The sequence below is a fragment of the Zea mays genome, chromosome 4 (genome assembly GCF_902167145.1).
Source record: "Zea mays cultivar B73 chromosome 4, Zm-B73-REFERENCE-NAM-5.0, whole genome shotgun sequence".
NCBI classification, from domain to species: Eukaryota; Viridiplantae; Streptophyta; class Magnoliopsida; order Poales; family Poaceae; genus Zea; species Zea mays.
Window position 1 is genome coordinate 191248114 of NC_050099.1, and position 17219 is coordinate 191265332.

General features: G+C 53.9%; 2 protein-coding genes across 3 annotated transcripts; both read right to left on the bottom strand.

The window, feature by feature from the left end:
- Positions 1-9962: 9962 nt before the first annotated feature.
- On the bottom strand, positions 9963-11337 carry LOC100275387 (DUF309 domain protein). Its single transcript, NM_001153027.2, has 3 exons — positions 10780-11337; positions 10461-10629; positions 9963-10304 (listed from the first exon to the last, which is right to left on the bottom strand). Exons 1-3 carry the CDS (start codon positions 11332-11334, stop codon positions 10033-10035), a joined length of 996 nt encoding a protein of 331 aa, NP_001146499.2. The 5' UTR covers positions 11335-11337; the 3' UTR covers positions 9963-10032.
- Positions 11338-12152: 815 nt separating this feature from the next.
- On the bottom strand, positions 12153-17043 carry LOC100384529 (Peroxisomal membrane 22 kDa (Mpv17/PMP22) family protein). 2 transcript variants are annotated; one of them, NM_001177047.1, is made up of 8 exons: positions 16649-16986; positions 16439-16526; positions 15547-15641; positions 15377-15449; positions 15145-15237; positions 14966-15052; positions 14799-14879; positions 12153-12559 (listed from the first exon to the last, which is right to left on the bottom strand). In NM_001177047.1, exons 1-7 carry the CDS (start codon positions 16912-16914, stop codon positions 14799-14801), a joined length of 783 nt encoding a protein of 260 aa, NP_001170518.1. In that variant the 5' UTR covers positions 16915-16986; the 3' UTR covers positions 12153-12559. The 2 variants fall into 2 exon arrangements, with proteins under 2 accessions (NP_001170518.1, XP_008677697.1); XM_008679475.3 differs by lacking the exon at positions 12153-12559 and adding an exon at positions 14095-14338 and having other exon boundaries at positions 16649-17043.
- Positions 17044-17219: the final 176 nt, after the last annotated feature.

The window sequence follows — 17219 nt, forward strand, 5'->3', positions numbered from 1 at the left end:
AGGTTCCCTACCCTCTGCCTCGCATCGATCAAATCGTGGATTCCACCACTGGGTGCGAAACCCTGTCTTTCCTCGATGCCTACTCAGGGTATCACCAAATCAGGATGAAAGAGTCCGACCAGCTCGCGACTTCTTTCATCACACCCTTTGGCATGTACTTCTACGTTACTATGCCATTCGGTTTGAGGAATGCGGGTGCGACATACCAAAGGTGCATGAACCACGTGTTCGGAGAGCACATCGGTTGAACGGTCGAGGCTTACGTAGATGACATCGTTGTCAAGACGAGGAAAGCCTACGACCTCCTCTCCGACCTTGAAACGACATTCCAGTGTCTCAAGGTGAAAGGCGTAAAACTCAATCCCGAGAAGTGTGTCTTCGGAGTCCCCCGAGGCATGCTCCTGGGGTTCATCGTCTCCGAGCGGGGCATCGAGGCCAACCCAGAGAAAATCGCGGCCATCACCAACATGGGCCCCATCAAGGACTTGAAAGGAGTACAGAGGATCATGGGATGTCTTGCGGCCCTGAGCCATTCCATCTGGCGCCTCGGCGAAAGAGGCCTACCTCTGTACCGCCTCTTGAGGAAGACCGAGCGCTTCACTTGGACCCCCGAGGCCGAGGAAGCCCTCAGGAACCTAAAAGTGCTCCTTACCAACGCGCCCATCTTGGTGCCCCCCGCTGCCGGAGAAGCCCTATTGATCTACGTCGCCGCTACCACTCAGGTGGTCAGCGCCGCGATCGTGGTCGAGAGACGAGAAGAGGAGCATGCATTGCCCGTCCAGAGGCCGGTCTACTTCATCAGTGAAGTACTGTCCGAGACCAAAATCCGCTACCCGCAAATCCAGAAGCTACTGTACGCAGTAATTCTGACGCGGCGAAAGTTGCGACACTACTTCGAGTCTCATCCGGTGACTGTGGTGTCATCCTTCCCCTGGGGGAGATCATCCAGTGCCGAGAGGCCTCGGGTAGGATTGCAAAGTGGGCGGTGGAGATCATGGGCGAGACAATCTCGTTCGCCCCTCGGAAGGCCATCAAGTCCCAAGTCTTGGTGGACTTTGTGGCTGAATGGGTCGACACCCAGCTTCCAGCAGCTCCGATCCAGCCGGAACATTGGACCATGTTTTTCGACGGGTCACTGATGAAAACAGGAGCGGGCGCGGGCCTGCTCTTCATCTCACCCCTCGAGAAGCACCTCCGCTACGTGTTGCGCCTCCATTTCCCGGCGTCCAACAATGTGGCTGAGTACGAGGCTCTGGTTAACGGGTTGTGTATCGCCATCGAGCTAGGGGTCTGACGCCTCGACGCTCGTGGCGACTCACAGCTTGTCATCGACCAAGTCATGAAGAACTCCCATTGTCGCGACCCGAAGATGGAAGCCTACTGCGATGAGGTTTGGCGCCTGGAGGACAAGTTCTACGGGCTCGAGCTCAACCACATCGCCTGACGATACAACGAGACTGCGGACGAGCTGGCTAAGATAGCCTCGGGGCGGACAACGGTTCCCCCGGACGTCTTCTCCCGAGACCTATATCAACCCTCAGTCAAGACCGACGACACGCCCGAGCCCGAGAAGGTCTCGGCCCTGCCCGAGGCGCCCTCGGCTCAGCTCGAGGCGCCCTCGGCTCAGCCCGAGGCACCCTCGGCCCCCGAGGGTGAGGCACTGTGCATCGAGGAAGATCGGAGTGGGGTCCCGCCTAATCGAGACTGGCAGACCCCGTACCTGCAATATCTCCACCGAGGAGAGCTACCCCTCGACTGAGCCGAAGCTCGGCGACTGGCGCGGCGTGCCAAGTCGTTCGTCTTGCTAGGAGACGGGAAGGAGCTCTACCACCGCAGCCCCTCAGGCATCCTCCAGCGATGCATATCCGTCGCCGAAGGTCAGGAGTTATTACAAGAAATACACTCGGGGCTTGCGGTCACCACGCAGCACCTCGAGCCCTCGTTGGAAATGCCTTCCGACAGGGTTTCTACTGGACAACCGCGGTGGCCGATGCCACTAGGATTGTACGCACCTGCCAAGGGTGTCAATTCTACGCGAAGCAGACCCACTTGCCCGCTCAGGCTCTGCAGACAATACCCATCACCTGGCCGTTTGTTGTGTGGGGTCTGGACCTCGTCGGTCCCTTGCAGAAGGCACCCGGGGGCTACACGCACCTGCTGGTCGCCATCGACAAATTCTCCAAGTGGATCGAGGTTCGACCCCTAAACAGCATCAGGTCCGAACAGGCGGTGGCGTTCTTCACCAACATCATCCATCGCTTTGGGGTCCCGAACTCCATCATCACCAACAACGGCACCCAGTTCACCGGCAGAAAGTTCCTGGACTTCTGCGAGGATCACCACATCCGGGTGGACTGGGCCGCCGTAGCTCACCCCATGACGAATGGGCAAGTAGAGCGTGCCAACGGCATGATTCTGCAAGGGCTCAAGCCACGGATCTACAACGACCTCAACAAGTTCGGCAACCGATGGATGAAGGAACTCCCCTCGGTTGTCTGGAGTCTGAGGACAACGCCAAGCCGAGCCACAGGCTTCACGCCGTTCTTTCTAGTCTATGGGGCCGAGGCCATCTTGCCCACAGACTTAGAATACGGTTCCCCGAGGACGAGGGCGTACGACGACCAAAGCAATCGAACCAACCGAGAAGACTCACTGGACCAGCTGGAAGAGGCTCGGGACATGACCTTAGTACACTCGGCGCGATATCAGCAGTCCCTGCGACGCTACCACGCCCGAGGGGTTCGGTCCCGAGACCTCCAGGTGGGCGACTTGGTGCTTCGGCTGCGACAAGACACTCGAGGGCGCCACAAGCTCACGCCTCCCTAGGAAGGGCCATTCATCATCGCCAAGATTTTAAAGCCCAGAACATACAAGCTGGCCAACAGTCAAGGCGAGGTCTACAACAACGCTTGGAACATCCGACAGCTACGTCGCTTCTACCCTTAAGATGTTTTTCAAGTCACTCATATATCTCACTTACATACAAAGTCTAACCATCAAGGAAGGGTCAGCCTTGCCTCGGCAAAGCCCGACCCTCCCTCGGGGGCTAGAAGGGGCAAACCCCCTCTGCTTCAAAATTTTCCTCGGAAAAAGTCTTTCTGCCAGAACATCTTTCGTGCTTTTCGACTACTTCGAAAGTGGGATCCTGAAAACGACGGAGTACACGTAAGCAGGCAAGGCCGACCGAGCCGAGGGACTCCTACGCCTCCGGGATACGGATACCTCACTCATCACCTTCTGCGATAAGTAACTCACGCTCAGATAAGCGATTCCGCTGACTGAACAAGTCTTAATGCTCGAAAACTTTTCTACCGAAACGATTTTTCGTGCCTTCTCGACTATATCGATAACGGAATCCTACGGATGAGTAAGAGCACACGTAAGCGGCAAGGCCGACCGAGCCGAGGGACTCCTACGCCTCCGGGATACGGATACCTCACTCATCACCTTCCGCAAAAAGTAACTCTCGCTCGGACAAACAATTCTGTTAGCGACAAATAAGTCTAGATACTCGAAACAAGGGGAAAAGAAATGCATCTTTACAACACGACGACGATATGTTTAGGCCTCGGTGGCCGCAAAAAACATACACACACTACAAGATAAACTGTTCCTGCAGGGTCAGACATCAGTGGGGGAGCAGCAGCACCCTCGGCGTCGACTCCACCTTCGGCGGAATCCGACCCGGCCTCGGACGGCAACACGGTCGGAGGATCTCCACCTCGAAGGAACCTGTTGGCACTACGCATGGGCCATCGCCGCTAGGGTCTCCTTCGGGAACCCGGCCCGAGCAGACGGCTCGACCGGCCGCTCCGTAGCCTCAGCCAGCTGTCCCCTGAGGACATTAGCCCGGCTCGTGGCCTCGGCGACCCGACTCCGGTGTCGGTCCCGCCAGTGGATGGCCCGACCAGGCTCCGGCCGACGAAGCTTCTTTTCGAGCCAACTCTGCCTCTGTCCGTGCTGGCACCGCTGCCTCCGGCCCTAGCTCATCGCAGAGCGGCCGAGGGTTCCTTTAACTAAGCAAGAGAAGACTCGGGCGGCAAGGCCGACCGAGCCGAGGGACTCCTACGCCTCCAGGATACGGATACCTCACTCGTCACCTTCGCACGAGGCGACTCACACTTGGTTAAGCGGTTCAGCTAGCCGACAGGCGAGTCCTAGTGCTTGAAATGAGGACGAAACACGGCTTCACGCCAAAATACATAAATGTTCAGGCCCCGACAGCCACAATGAACAGACACCGGCACTCAAGGTGCCATTACAAACAGAACTCCGGTTCCACCCCCGCAGGTACGAACAACCCCCCACATTGGAGGGCCTGCGGGGTGACGAAACCCCAGGTGGCTCACAGCCGCCCGCTCCGGCAGCAGCGACAACAACCACCGCTCCGGGCAGCCAAACAGCAGCAGCGATGACCTCAGGGCAGACGCTGCTGCGGCAAGGCCCTCGCCCACGACCCCACTCGAGGGGCGAGGACAAGCTACCAAGGCCGTGGAGTCGGAGGTCAATCCGCGGGTGGCGCCGACTATCTCGTCGACGGAGAAACCTCTTCCGGCTGCCTCGGTGGGAGGTGGCACCGGGAGCAGCGTCGAAGCCACTCAGGCCGAAGAACCAGACACGCGGCAGCTGCCAGCACCACGAACGGCGAACGCCCTTCCCCCCGATCACTGAGGGAAGGAGCGGGCCGCTGCCCGCGCGGAGACAGGTCCCAACTCGGCGCACTCCCCTCCCCAGCACTGATGATGAACATCCTTGAAGCTGAGGGAGGGGCAGAGGCCGCAGCCCGGTTTGCTTCCCCCCACCATCAAACTGGTGGTCACCGTCTTGGGTGACCACCGGCGAAGGGATGCAGCCGGGCTGCCTGATGAAAATCCTTGAAGCCGAACGATGGCTGAAAGGTACCAACTTCCGCGAAGTTGCGTTCCTCCAACGACGATAAGACGGAAGAACCGCGGGCGCTGCCCATCCGGGGGCTCGGAAGGTGGAAGGGTGCGATGCATGAAGGGAGTGCGAAGACATGGTTGCCATCCAAGGGGGTCACCCTCCTTTTAAAGGCGACTCTCCCCACTTGCGTCCTCAGCCGTCGCGGGCTGAGTCTTCACCAACACGCTCCAAGGTCTTCCCCCTACGACACGGGGGCTGGGTCCCACGCGTCATGCAAGCTGGCCCAGGGCAGAAGAAGCCAAACCGCCGCGTGCGGTGCACGTAACTGCCCAGCGGTTACAAGCACTCCTCCACTTTCGCCCAGACTAGCGGGTGAAAGGGCGGACCGCCATGCAGGCGGCATGCAACCACACAAAGGGGGCACACCCTTTCGACTCCAACGCATCCAGCGAGGAGGCCTAGGCCCACACGTCATGTAACCGGCATGCCGGTTACTACGTGCGAGAAGCTACACCGCCACTTGCGCCAGTACCGCGCCTTCTCGACTGAGAACCAGTGCCGCGACTCGAGGCGACCCTGCGCATGGCCCAACGGTGCCAACCGAGCACATCGATCACGGGTCAGCCAGCCGCGGGAGAAGGCGCGACGGTCAATATGGCCAAAAGTGGGCCGGCAGTAATGGCGGCGGCAGGCGGGCGAAAGCAGCGGTCAAGTCGTCTGCAGGCTCACGTCCCCTCCTAGGACAGCGAGAGAGCCCTCTCCCACGGCGTGAAGACGACGCGCCCGTGTTCCGTTCCTCGAACGGCTCGCGCACGCACAACGGCTGCCCCGCGAACCACTCGTCCCGTTGCATTAACTCTGCGGCAGGACAGGCGGCACCTTTGGCAGGCGAAGCAGGCGACGCTTCACCTCCGCCATAATGACCGCGTCAAAAAAGGTGCGCCACGTCGTTTGATTTCGTATCCTTTTCCTCTTCCTCTTTCTCTCTCTTGCTACAGGGACCGGGAAAGGGGATACTCCGAAAGGGATCCTTCTCCGTGAAGGAAGCGGGCCCCGAGCCCCCTACTGATAAGAGGTTCGAAGGCTGACCCCTCGGAAGGGTTCGACAGCCGCCTCAGAGCACTCGGGCTCCGAGCCCTCCTACTGATCAGAGGTTCGAAGGCTGGCCTCTCGGAAGGGTTCGACAGCCGCCTCAGAGCACTCGGGCTCCGCGCCCACCACTGGTCAGAGGTTCAAAGGCTGGCCCCTCGGAGGGGTTCGACAGCCACCTCAAGCCACTCGGGCTCCGCGCCCACTACTGATCAGGGGTTCATAGGCTGGCCCCCGAAGGGTTCGACAGCCGCCTCAGAGCACGCAGAGCGAGGGATGACTCTGGGTACGTCTGATACATGGCCGAGGCTCGAGCTACGATCCCGAGGTACCCTAGGACATTTCCGAGACCAGCAGGAGCGATTCTGTAACGGAATCCCATCAGAGGGAGGCATCGAGCCCTCAGACCCTACCAAACGGGACCGAGTCCGGCAAATCACCTGCAGGTACTTTTGGAGCGCGCCTCTGGGCCACTAGCCGACCCTTAACGAACGGGGCACGGGCGTCCACTCGGATCACCCGTTAGCAACTCACTGGAGACACCATGTTCGGCGCCCTCCGAGGGCAACATGGCGCTTTCCCCCCTCCTCCTTGCGGAAAGGCGACGCAGGGGCGTATGAAAAAAGCCGAGTCTTTCCTTGATCGTCCTCTCGCTCTGTGCGGAGGCTCGGGGGCTGCTCTCGCAAACCCGGCTCCGGCCAAACCATTGACAGCGTCAACATACTAGCCCGAGAACTTGGAACCTGACTATGCACTCGGGCTACGACCAGTTCGCATAAGGGAACAACCAGACCGGCCAAAGCATCACAAAACGCGCTAAGACCTCGAAGGAGTCAAACCACTCCTCCGAGGCCTCGGGGGCTACACCCGGCGGGTGCGCTCGCGCGCACCCACTGAAACGAAACGCAACTGAGAAAGGCCGGTCCCCTTGCAAAAAAGTGCGACAAAAGCCTCCAAGCGAGTATCAACACTCCCTTCGAGGCTCGGGGGCTACTGTCGGGGACCATAATTAGGGGTACCCCCAAGACTCCTAATCTCAGCTGGTAACCCCCATCAGCACAAAGCTGCAAAGGCCTGATGGGCGCGATTAAGGTCAAGGCTCAGTCCACTCAAGGGACACGATCTCGCCTCGCCCGAGCCCAGCCTCGGGCAAAGGCAGCCGACCCCGGAGGATTCACGTCTCGCCCGAGGGCCCCCTCAAGCGACGAACACACCTTCGGCTCGCCCGAGGCCCAGTCTTCGCGGAGAAGCAACCTTGGCCAGATCGCCACGCCAACCGACCGTATCGCAGGGGCATTTAATGCAAGGATCGACTAACACCTTATCCTGACGCGCGCTCCTCAGTCGACAGAGTCGAAGTGACCGCAGTCACTTTGCCGCTCCACTGACCGACCTGACAGGAAAACAGCGCCGCCTGCCCTGCTCCGACTGTTGTGCCACTCGACAGAGTGAGGCTGACAGCAGCTAAGTCCAGCCGCGGGCGCCATGGGAAGCTCCGCCTCGCTCGACCCAGGGCTCGGACTTAGCCTCGACCTCGGAAGACGAATTCCGCCTCGCCCGACCCAGGGCTCGGAATCAGCCCCGACCTCGGAAGACGGACTCCGCCTCGCCCGACCCCAGGGCTCGGACTCAACCTCGACCTCGGAAGACGGACTCCGCCTCGCCCGACCCTAGGGCTCAGACTCAGCCTCGACCTCGGAAGACGGACTCCACCCTCGCCCGACCCCAGGGCTCGGACTCAGCCTCGACCTCGGAAGATGGACTCCGCCTCGCCCGACCCCAGGGCTCGGACTCAGCCTCGACCTCGGACGACGGTCTCCGCCTCGCCCGACCCCAGGGCTCGGACTCAGCCTCGACCTCGGACGACGGTCTCCGCCTCGCCCGACCCTCGGGCCCAGACTCGACCTCGACCTCGGAGGAGCCTCCACCTCGCCCGACCTCGGGCTCGGACCTGCCACGTCACAGGGGGCGCCATCATTACCCTACTTCTAGCTAGCTCAGGCTACGGGGAACAACACCGACGTCCCATCTGGCTCGCCCCGGTAAACAAGTAATGATGGCACCCCTCGTGCTCCATGACGACGGCGGCTCTCAGCCCCTTACGGAAGCAAGGAGACGTCAGCAAGGATCCGACAGCTCCGACAGCTGTCCTTCCACAGAGCTCAAACACTCCTCCGACGGCCACGACATCACATGAACAGGGTGCCAAAACCTCTCCGACTGCCACGACGGCATGTACTTAGGGCTCTAGCTCCTCTCTGCTAGACACGTTAGCACACTGCTACACCCCTCATTGTACACCTGGGCCCTCTCCTTACGCCTATAAAAGGAAGGTCCAGGGCTCTCGTACGAGAAGGTTAGCCACGCGGGAGAACGGGCCGACGCATAGGGCTCCCTCTCTCTCTCTCCCACGCGGACGCTTGTAACCCCCCTACTGCAAGCGCACCCGACCTGGGCGCAGGACAACACGAAGGCCGCGGGTTTCCCCTTTGCTGTTTCTCCCCCCTTTGTGCTCCGTCTCGCGCCGACCCATCTGGGCTGGGACACGCGACGACAATTTACTCGTCGGTCCAGGGACCCCCCGGGGTCGAAACGCCGACAATCTTAATATAGGTTTTTAATGTTCTCCTTCTTCACCTCGCTGGGTGGGTTCGGGGGCAGCTCGGATGGCGCGAGGGGCCTCACCAACGTCGGTCTGTCCAATTCCGAGTCCAGGCTAGACAGTGTGGCACAACGTGGCTTGGACCACGACACTGAAGAGAGGGTGGAGGAGTTCACATTGAAGAATTGCATCAACACTGGTATCCAGCCTGAGGTTTCTGCTGGTGGGAGCACAAGCAGCGGGGATAGGCCTACCCGTATTAAGGGCCTGTGGGTTATTTTTACATGGAGAACTAGCAATTTGGCCAGAAGGGAAAACGCCGCACTGAGTTCTGGCGACATTGCAAACTTGAGGGCTGGTGATGCTTCAATAAAGGTGAGGTTTCTATTGTCTCAAGGATGGTACCTGCACTTGTCAAACATAAAAGCTCGCTACCTATTTTATTTAGACACAATCAAGGCAATAAGGCCTACTGGAGTTTCTGCATACTCAAGGGTTCATGGGCATCCCAGGCTCCCAGCAATGGAATCTGCAAGGTATGGCTCATTCGAACCATATGTGGAGAAGTTTAATTTCTTATTAGTGAGAGCAGAAGACAGAAAATGCAGAACAGTTGTATAGTGTTTCAAAGGCGTTGCCTACGCACGTCCGGTCGTCCAGGTATCTCCAGCTCGCTACCTATTTTTGCCATTATGGAATATGCAAGGTATGGCTCCACATTGATACAATTGATGGTTTGTCTGCATATCTAGCAAGTGTGCAGGAGGATGTTGCATCAGTTATCATTGGTAAAAAAGCTATATTGCATGCGCGGACTGCCTCTGATGCTATTGATATGAGGATCTCAGTTGATGAAAGAGTAAAGGACAAGCTCTCGAATTTGGTAGCCAGGCTCCAAAATCAAAGCTTTACCGCTTCCCGAAAGAACTAGCATCACTCTCAGAGTGCTTGTTTCATCTGAAAAGGAGACCACTTTTAGGTGGCATAATCGGACATGAAGATGAAAGATCTGTACTTAGGAATTTGTTCTTGAATGCTTTGTTTGACCTTTCACTTCGTATGCTACCACTTCAGTGTATAATGCATTGTTAAGATGTACATTTGTGCTTGTTTGATCTGAAAAGGGGACCACTTTTATATAGCATAATAGGATATGAAGATGAAAGATCTATACTTAGGAATTTGTTCATGAATGCTTTGTTTGACCTTTCACTTCGTATGCTGGCACCTCAGTGTATTAAGTGTTAATGTTACAGTTATTCTTGGATCAACATCATTCGAGTATTTGACTATTGCTTGTCACGTGCACCTGTTATTCTTGCATCACTATTTTGAACCAATTTTTAAGCTACCATAGCAACGCAAGGGCACGCACATAGTAAAATTATTAAGCGTTATCCTTATGACTTCGCCGTTTGCAGGCAGGTGGACCCGCATGAATGAATGCTAGGGTATAGCTACGTATATTCGTATGTACACTGAAGCGCTACCAGATGTTGCTCCGTGGCACGCAGCGTTGGAAGCTTCACTCTCTGGGGGCGAGGAGCTGCTCCTTGCGCAGCGATGCCGCCGCCGCCGTTGGGCGCAGAGAACAGTATGCTGGAACAAGCCCCGTCCTCCTCCGCTTCCAGCAGTTCCAGCCGGTACAGTTGCTGGCCGGCGGCGAAGTTGCCGAGCAGCTGGTACGAGCTCGGCGAGCCGTCCATGGTTAAGCACAGCTCATCGGTGCCTGATGAACGAATGGAATTTAGAAGAAAAGAAAGAACAGAGATTTATTTTTACATGTGCAGACCGAGACCGGGGTGAGCTTTAGTTTAGCACGTCACACGTCGACGACGAGGAAGAAGGAAGGAACGAAGTGACGGTAGTCGATGGATGTACGTACATGCGGCGAGCTCCTTCTGGGTGCGGTAGAGGAACTGCAGCACAGCGGCGATCTCGTCCCGGAACCGGGAGAAAGGGCCGCCCCCGTCGTTGTCGCCGTCGCCGTCTAGCTGCAGCTTACGGAGCTTGCAGAGGCCCTCGCCGAGCTCCATCATCGCGCCGCGGTGGTTCTGCACAGGGCACGTGGCGATCGATCGTCATGTATGGCGACGATGGAGCATTGCACACACCTCATCGAGAGTGCGATCTACTGGCGGATCGGTGTGAGATGTGTGAAATTAACAAGGGAATTAACTGGAGGAGGAATGGAAGGAAAGAACCTGGTTGAAGAGGTGGTGGAAGCCGACGGCGCACTGGAGGAGGCCGTGGAGGAGCGTCCGGGCGGGGTCCTCGGCGCTGTACCACAGCTCCTCCACCACGTCGTGGCACGCGTGGTACTCGCCGCGGTTGAACAGCGCCACCGCCGCGCCGAAGGACCCGTAACCACCACCAGCAGACGACGTCTGCTCCTCGTCCTCGTCCTCGTCCTCGTCGTCGTCGTGGGACGGGCGCTCGCCTCGCGCCGTGAGGAGCCGTCGCCGGCAGCGGAGATCGGAGCTGGCACGGCGGTCGTCGACGATGTTTATTATCTGCCGTGGCGGTCGCTGGTGGCGGCGGAGCAAGAACGCCGCCGCGGTCGCGGCGGCACTACGCGCGCGGTGGCGGGGCTGCGGCGGGCCGGCGCGCGCGCACGCGGAGGCGGAGGCGGAGGCCGGCACCGCCATGAAGGTCGTCGTTGTGGAGATGGACGCGCGCGTGCCACGTACGCCTTGCCTTGGGGGATGTGGTGCCCGTGCCGTGTCGTGTGTGGCTTGCCACCAGACGAGAGCACCCATCAATCATTGGCTTGGCTGATTGGCTCCCCACTCACTGCACGTGTGGACTGCATGCAGCGCACCGCGAACAAAATTATCCTTCTACTCTTAGCACTACTAGTCTGTCTGTGTCTAGTGATGAGTAAATTCCCGCTCCAGCCCAGGCAAAAAAAAAAAAAAAAGACGTAGCAGCCGTGGGTGCTGCTGGGCCGACCAGACCTAGCACAGCCCAACTTGCGATTTGTAATAAAACGCCGAGCTCATGCATAATATTATTATTTTTTTCCTTTTTTGAAATCGCAACGAAACGCCAAGCAAGCAAGACGACTTGGTCATAGACAGTCTCACAGATCGACTAGAGAGCCACCGTGGTTTAACGACATGGCTACACGGGTTAACGGTGACTGAAGTGAAAAAAAAAATTCACAGTCACATTCACAGCAGCAGGCCTCAGGACAGAGCGAAATGCTCCGGTGAATTAACGGTGACTGAAGTGGAAAAAAAAAAATTCACAGTCACATTCACAGCAGCAGGCCTCAGAACGGCCCGACCCTGACCGTGCACCCTCTGTTAACAGCGGCGGCACCGCCGTCGAGTCTGTCGACGAACACGTTTAGATCATGATCCACAACTTCACCGACCGCCAAACGGATGTCCAATAATTTGGATTACTCAAAAAAAAAATGGATCCACGCAATCCAAATCTAACGAAGTCCAAGTGAAAGTCCAAGCGAATATTAGAAACGTTGAGGTCATCTCCAACAACAGGCCGTGTAAATAAGTGTGTCAAGTACTGCTTTGCACTGTTTGAAATAAAGAGTGAGACATGAAACAAAAGTGACTAAAGTTTAGTAGTTTAAGTGAACTGAGTTATAAACTATTATGTTTAGAACCACCACAATTTCTATAAACCAGTTTCTTAAAAAAAATAGACGCTTCCACACAGGGCCTAAAGATATCAACAACCCAATGTGTTTCCTAGATCTCGAACAACCCATCACAGCACAAATAGTAACACACATGTCCAGGCATACATGCTGGCCAAACACGTATTGGTGTAGCATGCACAAAAGAGATCACACAGGCATGTCCATCACAATCATCCATTCAGTGTTGTGTTGACTACTGATCAGAATGATCCACTCCAGTCCCACATGGCGACAATTTACAAGCCCTACAGCTTCAGCTGCCACTATCCTATCCCTATCCTGGACCGACCGGGGGAGTTCACTGCGCTCCTTCATACCTAATAAGACAGTTCGAAAGAACCAAGAGATCAGTAACTGCTTGTTGATGACTGAGCTACAGCTACTAAGGGGGTGTTTGTTTCGGATTATAATTTGCCCAGATTATATAATCAACTTATTTTTGAACGAAGTGTTAATTTGTTCAAAATAAGTTAGATTATATAATCCGGCTAGATTGTAATCCCAAACAAACATTGCCCATACTCTGAAAAGTTCAAAAACAAAGTCTTCATTAAACACTTCAGGGGGGGGGGGGGGGGAATTAAGTTCAGTTCCACACTGCATGACAGTGCTGGGAGCCATCCCAAAAATATAATCCAGAATGAACAATGTATTTTTTTGACCGGATCCGTCCCCTTTAGACCTTGTCGCAAAACAAGTATCTTTGGCATCAATCAGGATCATGTTAAACTGCAAAAGGTTTGACTTTGTTGGGTTACAACAAGTCCGGCAATAGTTATCTAAAGTGCTTCTCTCTAGTTATCTTTACTTTGTCAAAGCTGATTCCAGCTTCTTATCTTCTAGGCACTTCAGTGGTTACTGGTTAGAATATGCTCTTTAGTTGTTGAGTTTGTTATGCTTTATGCTGCTGTATCAAGTAATGTCATTGCCTAGTTATGGAACTACAAGCAGCCTGTGTTCGCGACCAAGACCGACGAGCAAAGGGTGCTCCACAACGTCTACTAAATCATGGCGCTGCGAAATTCCATCATTAGCCTAAAAAACTGGACAATGGTGGCTCAAGGGTGGAGATCGACCGTGAAATTCTCTGAATTTGGGACCGACGCGGGAGTCTACTCGCCAAGGCCAGCCAAGGCCTCAACCGTCTCTATGTACTCCACCTAGAGCTAGAGGTGGTTCGGCCACTCTACCTCGCCACACGTCGAGATGATGAAGCCTAGCGTTGGCATGAGCTGTTCAGCTATCTCCATTTCTAGGATCTGCAAAAGTTGTGGAAAGAGAAGATGGTGTGTGAGCTTCCACTGGTCGGTCACGTTAAACAGCTGTGTGACACTTGTGTGGCCACAAAGCAGAGGAGGCGTTCATTCCCTTGCCAAGCCCTATACCGCACACAAGAACAGCTCAAGCTCATCCACAGTGATTTGTGCGGCCCCATGACACCAGCGACTCCAGGCAAGTGATGCTACTTCTTGCTCCTAGTGGACGATACCTCCTGATTCATGTGGGCACTTCCAAGCAAAGGGACAGCAGCGGATGCCATCAAGCAAGTCCAGGCAGCTGCAGAGAAGGAGAGCGGCCACAACCTCCAGGTGCTTCACACTGACAACCGTGGAGAGTTCATCGCCATGGAGTTCACCACCTACTGCTCTGACAAAGGTATTCAGCGGCACTTCTCCGCTCCTTAATCGCCTCAACAGAACAGCATGGTTGAGCGCCAAATTCAGATAGTGGTGGCCATTGCACGCGCGCTGCTTTAAGGGTCTGACTTCTAGAACAGGTCCACAAGGTTGCTTTAAGGGGTGGCAGAAAAGATAAGGTAAAGCCTAGAAACATTAGCCAGTGGACAAGGAGGTTAAGGCGAATCTTATCTCTCCATTAGACTTGATAGAAAAAAAGTTGAACTACAAATTAGTACAAACTGTTTGCAGTACAAACACATCTTATTATAGTGCAGCTGTGCAGGATGCAAGTACAACAAATCCCTTAACCTACAAAACCCTTTGAATGCCAGTCCACTATCGCAACTACTTCCATGGTGTGTAGCAATGTAGCATCATACAATGCGCATCAGTTTCAATATGTTTGAGAGAAAACACCTGACACATTTAGTTCCACAGGCCTATGAGAACATATGTCATATGTGGTTTGACAAAGTAAATTGCAACATATATGCCTCATCAGCTAAACCTCGTAAACAGATCATAAATTTGTAACATCTATAGTCTATACATGACATAGGTAGTGGAATTGAGGTGCAAAAGATTCCGTTCTTATGTATTACTAAATGAACATGAAACTGAAATGAACAACCTGGCATAAAGTAAGCATAAAGGGAGATGTGTGCCTGCATTATCGCAGATATACTTATCTATGAAATTTCTCATACGATAACAATTAGTAGGAACAGGAAATAATTAGTAGCCACATTCATATACCAATTTTCTTCTTTTACTAATTTCTTTGTTGTAAAATATCAGTAAAGAATGTGATTATCACTTGAACAAAATAATCAGAGAGCCTAGAGTCAGGGTTATAAGACAGACCAACTAATAGTACCTATTTCGCGATAACTTCCTTGTGAGCTTTAAATGATAAAATCACATTCCATGCAAGGGCTACAAAATTAGCACCAAGGACCTGGTAAACAAATAGCAGTAAGTTGGCAAGGGCAACACACACAGCATGCTAGTATAATAACTTTTGAAAATGAGCATCTTCAAAACCTGAAACTTCTGAGGAACGAAGTAAAAATTCAAAAACTGAAATGGTATCCATAATTGCCAATTCGCCAACACTGATGATAACCATTCCTGTAGATGTACAAAATGAAAATTAGACAGCAAGAAAAGAGCAAATGCCTGTCATGTCAGGGAGCGAAAGAGTATTGAAAGGTTCACCTAACCTGCTTAAGCTTTGGCACCACAAGAGAGGGCTTTCCCTCCAAGGTGACTAGTAAGCTCATAAAGACGCCAATGAAAATGGGAGAGAAAATGAACTAAACAGAAGAAAAAAATATATAGTCAAAAGGAAATACAACCATTGTAGACGCAAAGAAATAGCAGGACATGGAAGCAAAGTTCATGGCTATAAATCTGTCGTTGGGGTTGCGAAGGGAAGGAAGGCAAAATGCAGACCTGATCAAGTATAAGGCGAGCAATGGCACCTGATGCCCCACTGATTGTCACTAATTTGCTCAAATACAAGTACCTGCACATGGAGATTAATTATCAAACAAACAGCAGTGGCAGAAAAGGCTAGGTACAGTACATATTGATAATTACTCTTGAAGCCCAGAAAAGATTACCAGACATGTAAAGTTGGCCCCACAAGGGCAAGGCCCAAAAATGTGAATACAAATGTTCTCCTCAAATCAAGTTCTGGAACTCGATCGATAACAAGCTGTGACAGAGAGAAAATTAAAATTAGGACTACAGATGCAGTTGTTTATGTAGCAAGCAGCAGCAACAGCCATAAATATATATAGGACCAAAACACTCCAATGAGCCAGCAGGCCAGTTACCAACACAAGGACAAAAATATTAAGTGCCTTGTCATATCACTGCTGCAACCCACTAGGCAATCAATGGATTGAACTTCTTAGGTTACTTTTCGTTTGCGTGCTTGTTTGTGTGTTTACCTTTCATTTTTGACATGCATACAAAGATATCACTAAGTTGGTAACAACCCCGTTGTTACTACGCAGTAGAATAGGATCTATAATACTTTGCTTGTCTGAAAATTCATCGAAGACCAGCAACAAAGACGTAGTACTATTATCACACACACACACACACACACACACAAAAGCTTCACATGCTTCAGGACACGTCATGCTTGGGAACAAATCCAATTTCAGTGGAAACTCAGATTTATTGAGAACAGGAACAATTTATTTGTACTGGAAAGAGAATCTGCGCTAATTAGGTTGAATCAAAGCCTTGGGATTCCGGTAGATATTCCAGTCCTTCAATGACATGAAACATAAACTTTGACAATAGTTTCATGGTCTACATACACCAAAAAAAACACACACAGAAGTAATAGTACTAGGCTGCCTGAAAGTCAATACTGACTGAGAAATCCTTGCTGCATTTTTCACAGAGACTGAAGCCGAATGGTTGCTACATTTTATAAAGATTGACGCCAAGTGCTTGCTGCATTGCACAAAGACTGAAGCCAAATGCTGCGAGTATTACCTGACAGATGAGGTCCCCGGCCAGAGTTAGGGCAGCGGAAGTGACCGCCTTAGTCACAATCGGGTTCTTGTCCAGAGCCATCAGGTACCTGTCACGATGCATAAGCGCAATTTGAAAATCTGTATACTTTCTGAATTGCATGTCAGGGAGCAGCACCCACGGCCCACCGGCCACGGCAGAGCAGAAGCACAGAGCGCGGAATCGAATTACCATGCTAAGAACATCCGCCAGTCCCTGGCGCCTCCTCCCGCGGCCGGAGCGGGATCTTGGCAGCAGGAGGCGGCGCGGGGCGGCTGGACGCGCCGGGCCTCGCGCGGCTGCACGGCGGCTGGTGGCGCGGAGAGGGCGGCGGGTCGGGGAGGGGGAGGAAGACGCAGCGCGAGGCGGCGGGAGCGGAGATGAGGCGAAGACGGCCCCGCGGACGCAAAGACGGCGCGCGGCGCGAGGAGGAGCGGCAGCGCGGACGCCATAGCCATGCCACCCGCACCCGCCGCTGCAGTGCTGCTGCAATGGAGATTGGAGAGGAGAGGAAGAGAGGATGCCTGCTGGGGTTTGGGGGTTTTGCGAAGGCGTTTCCTCGACAGGTTTTGTGAAGAAAACATGGGAGGCCTAACTGTTCGGCAGGCCAGGATCCAAGCCAAGCCATAACCAAACCAGCCCAAGATTCAGTAGATCATGGGCTGTCACTTTTTTCTGGTTGGCAGCCCATTTTTAGGCCAGAAATTAATCTGGAACGTTGGTCATATTAGGGCTAGTTTGGGAACACTAATTTTCTATGGGA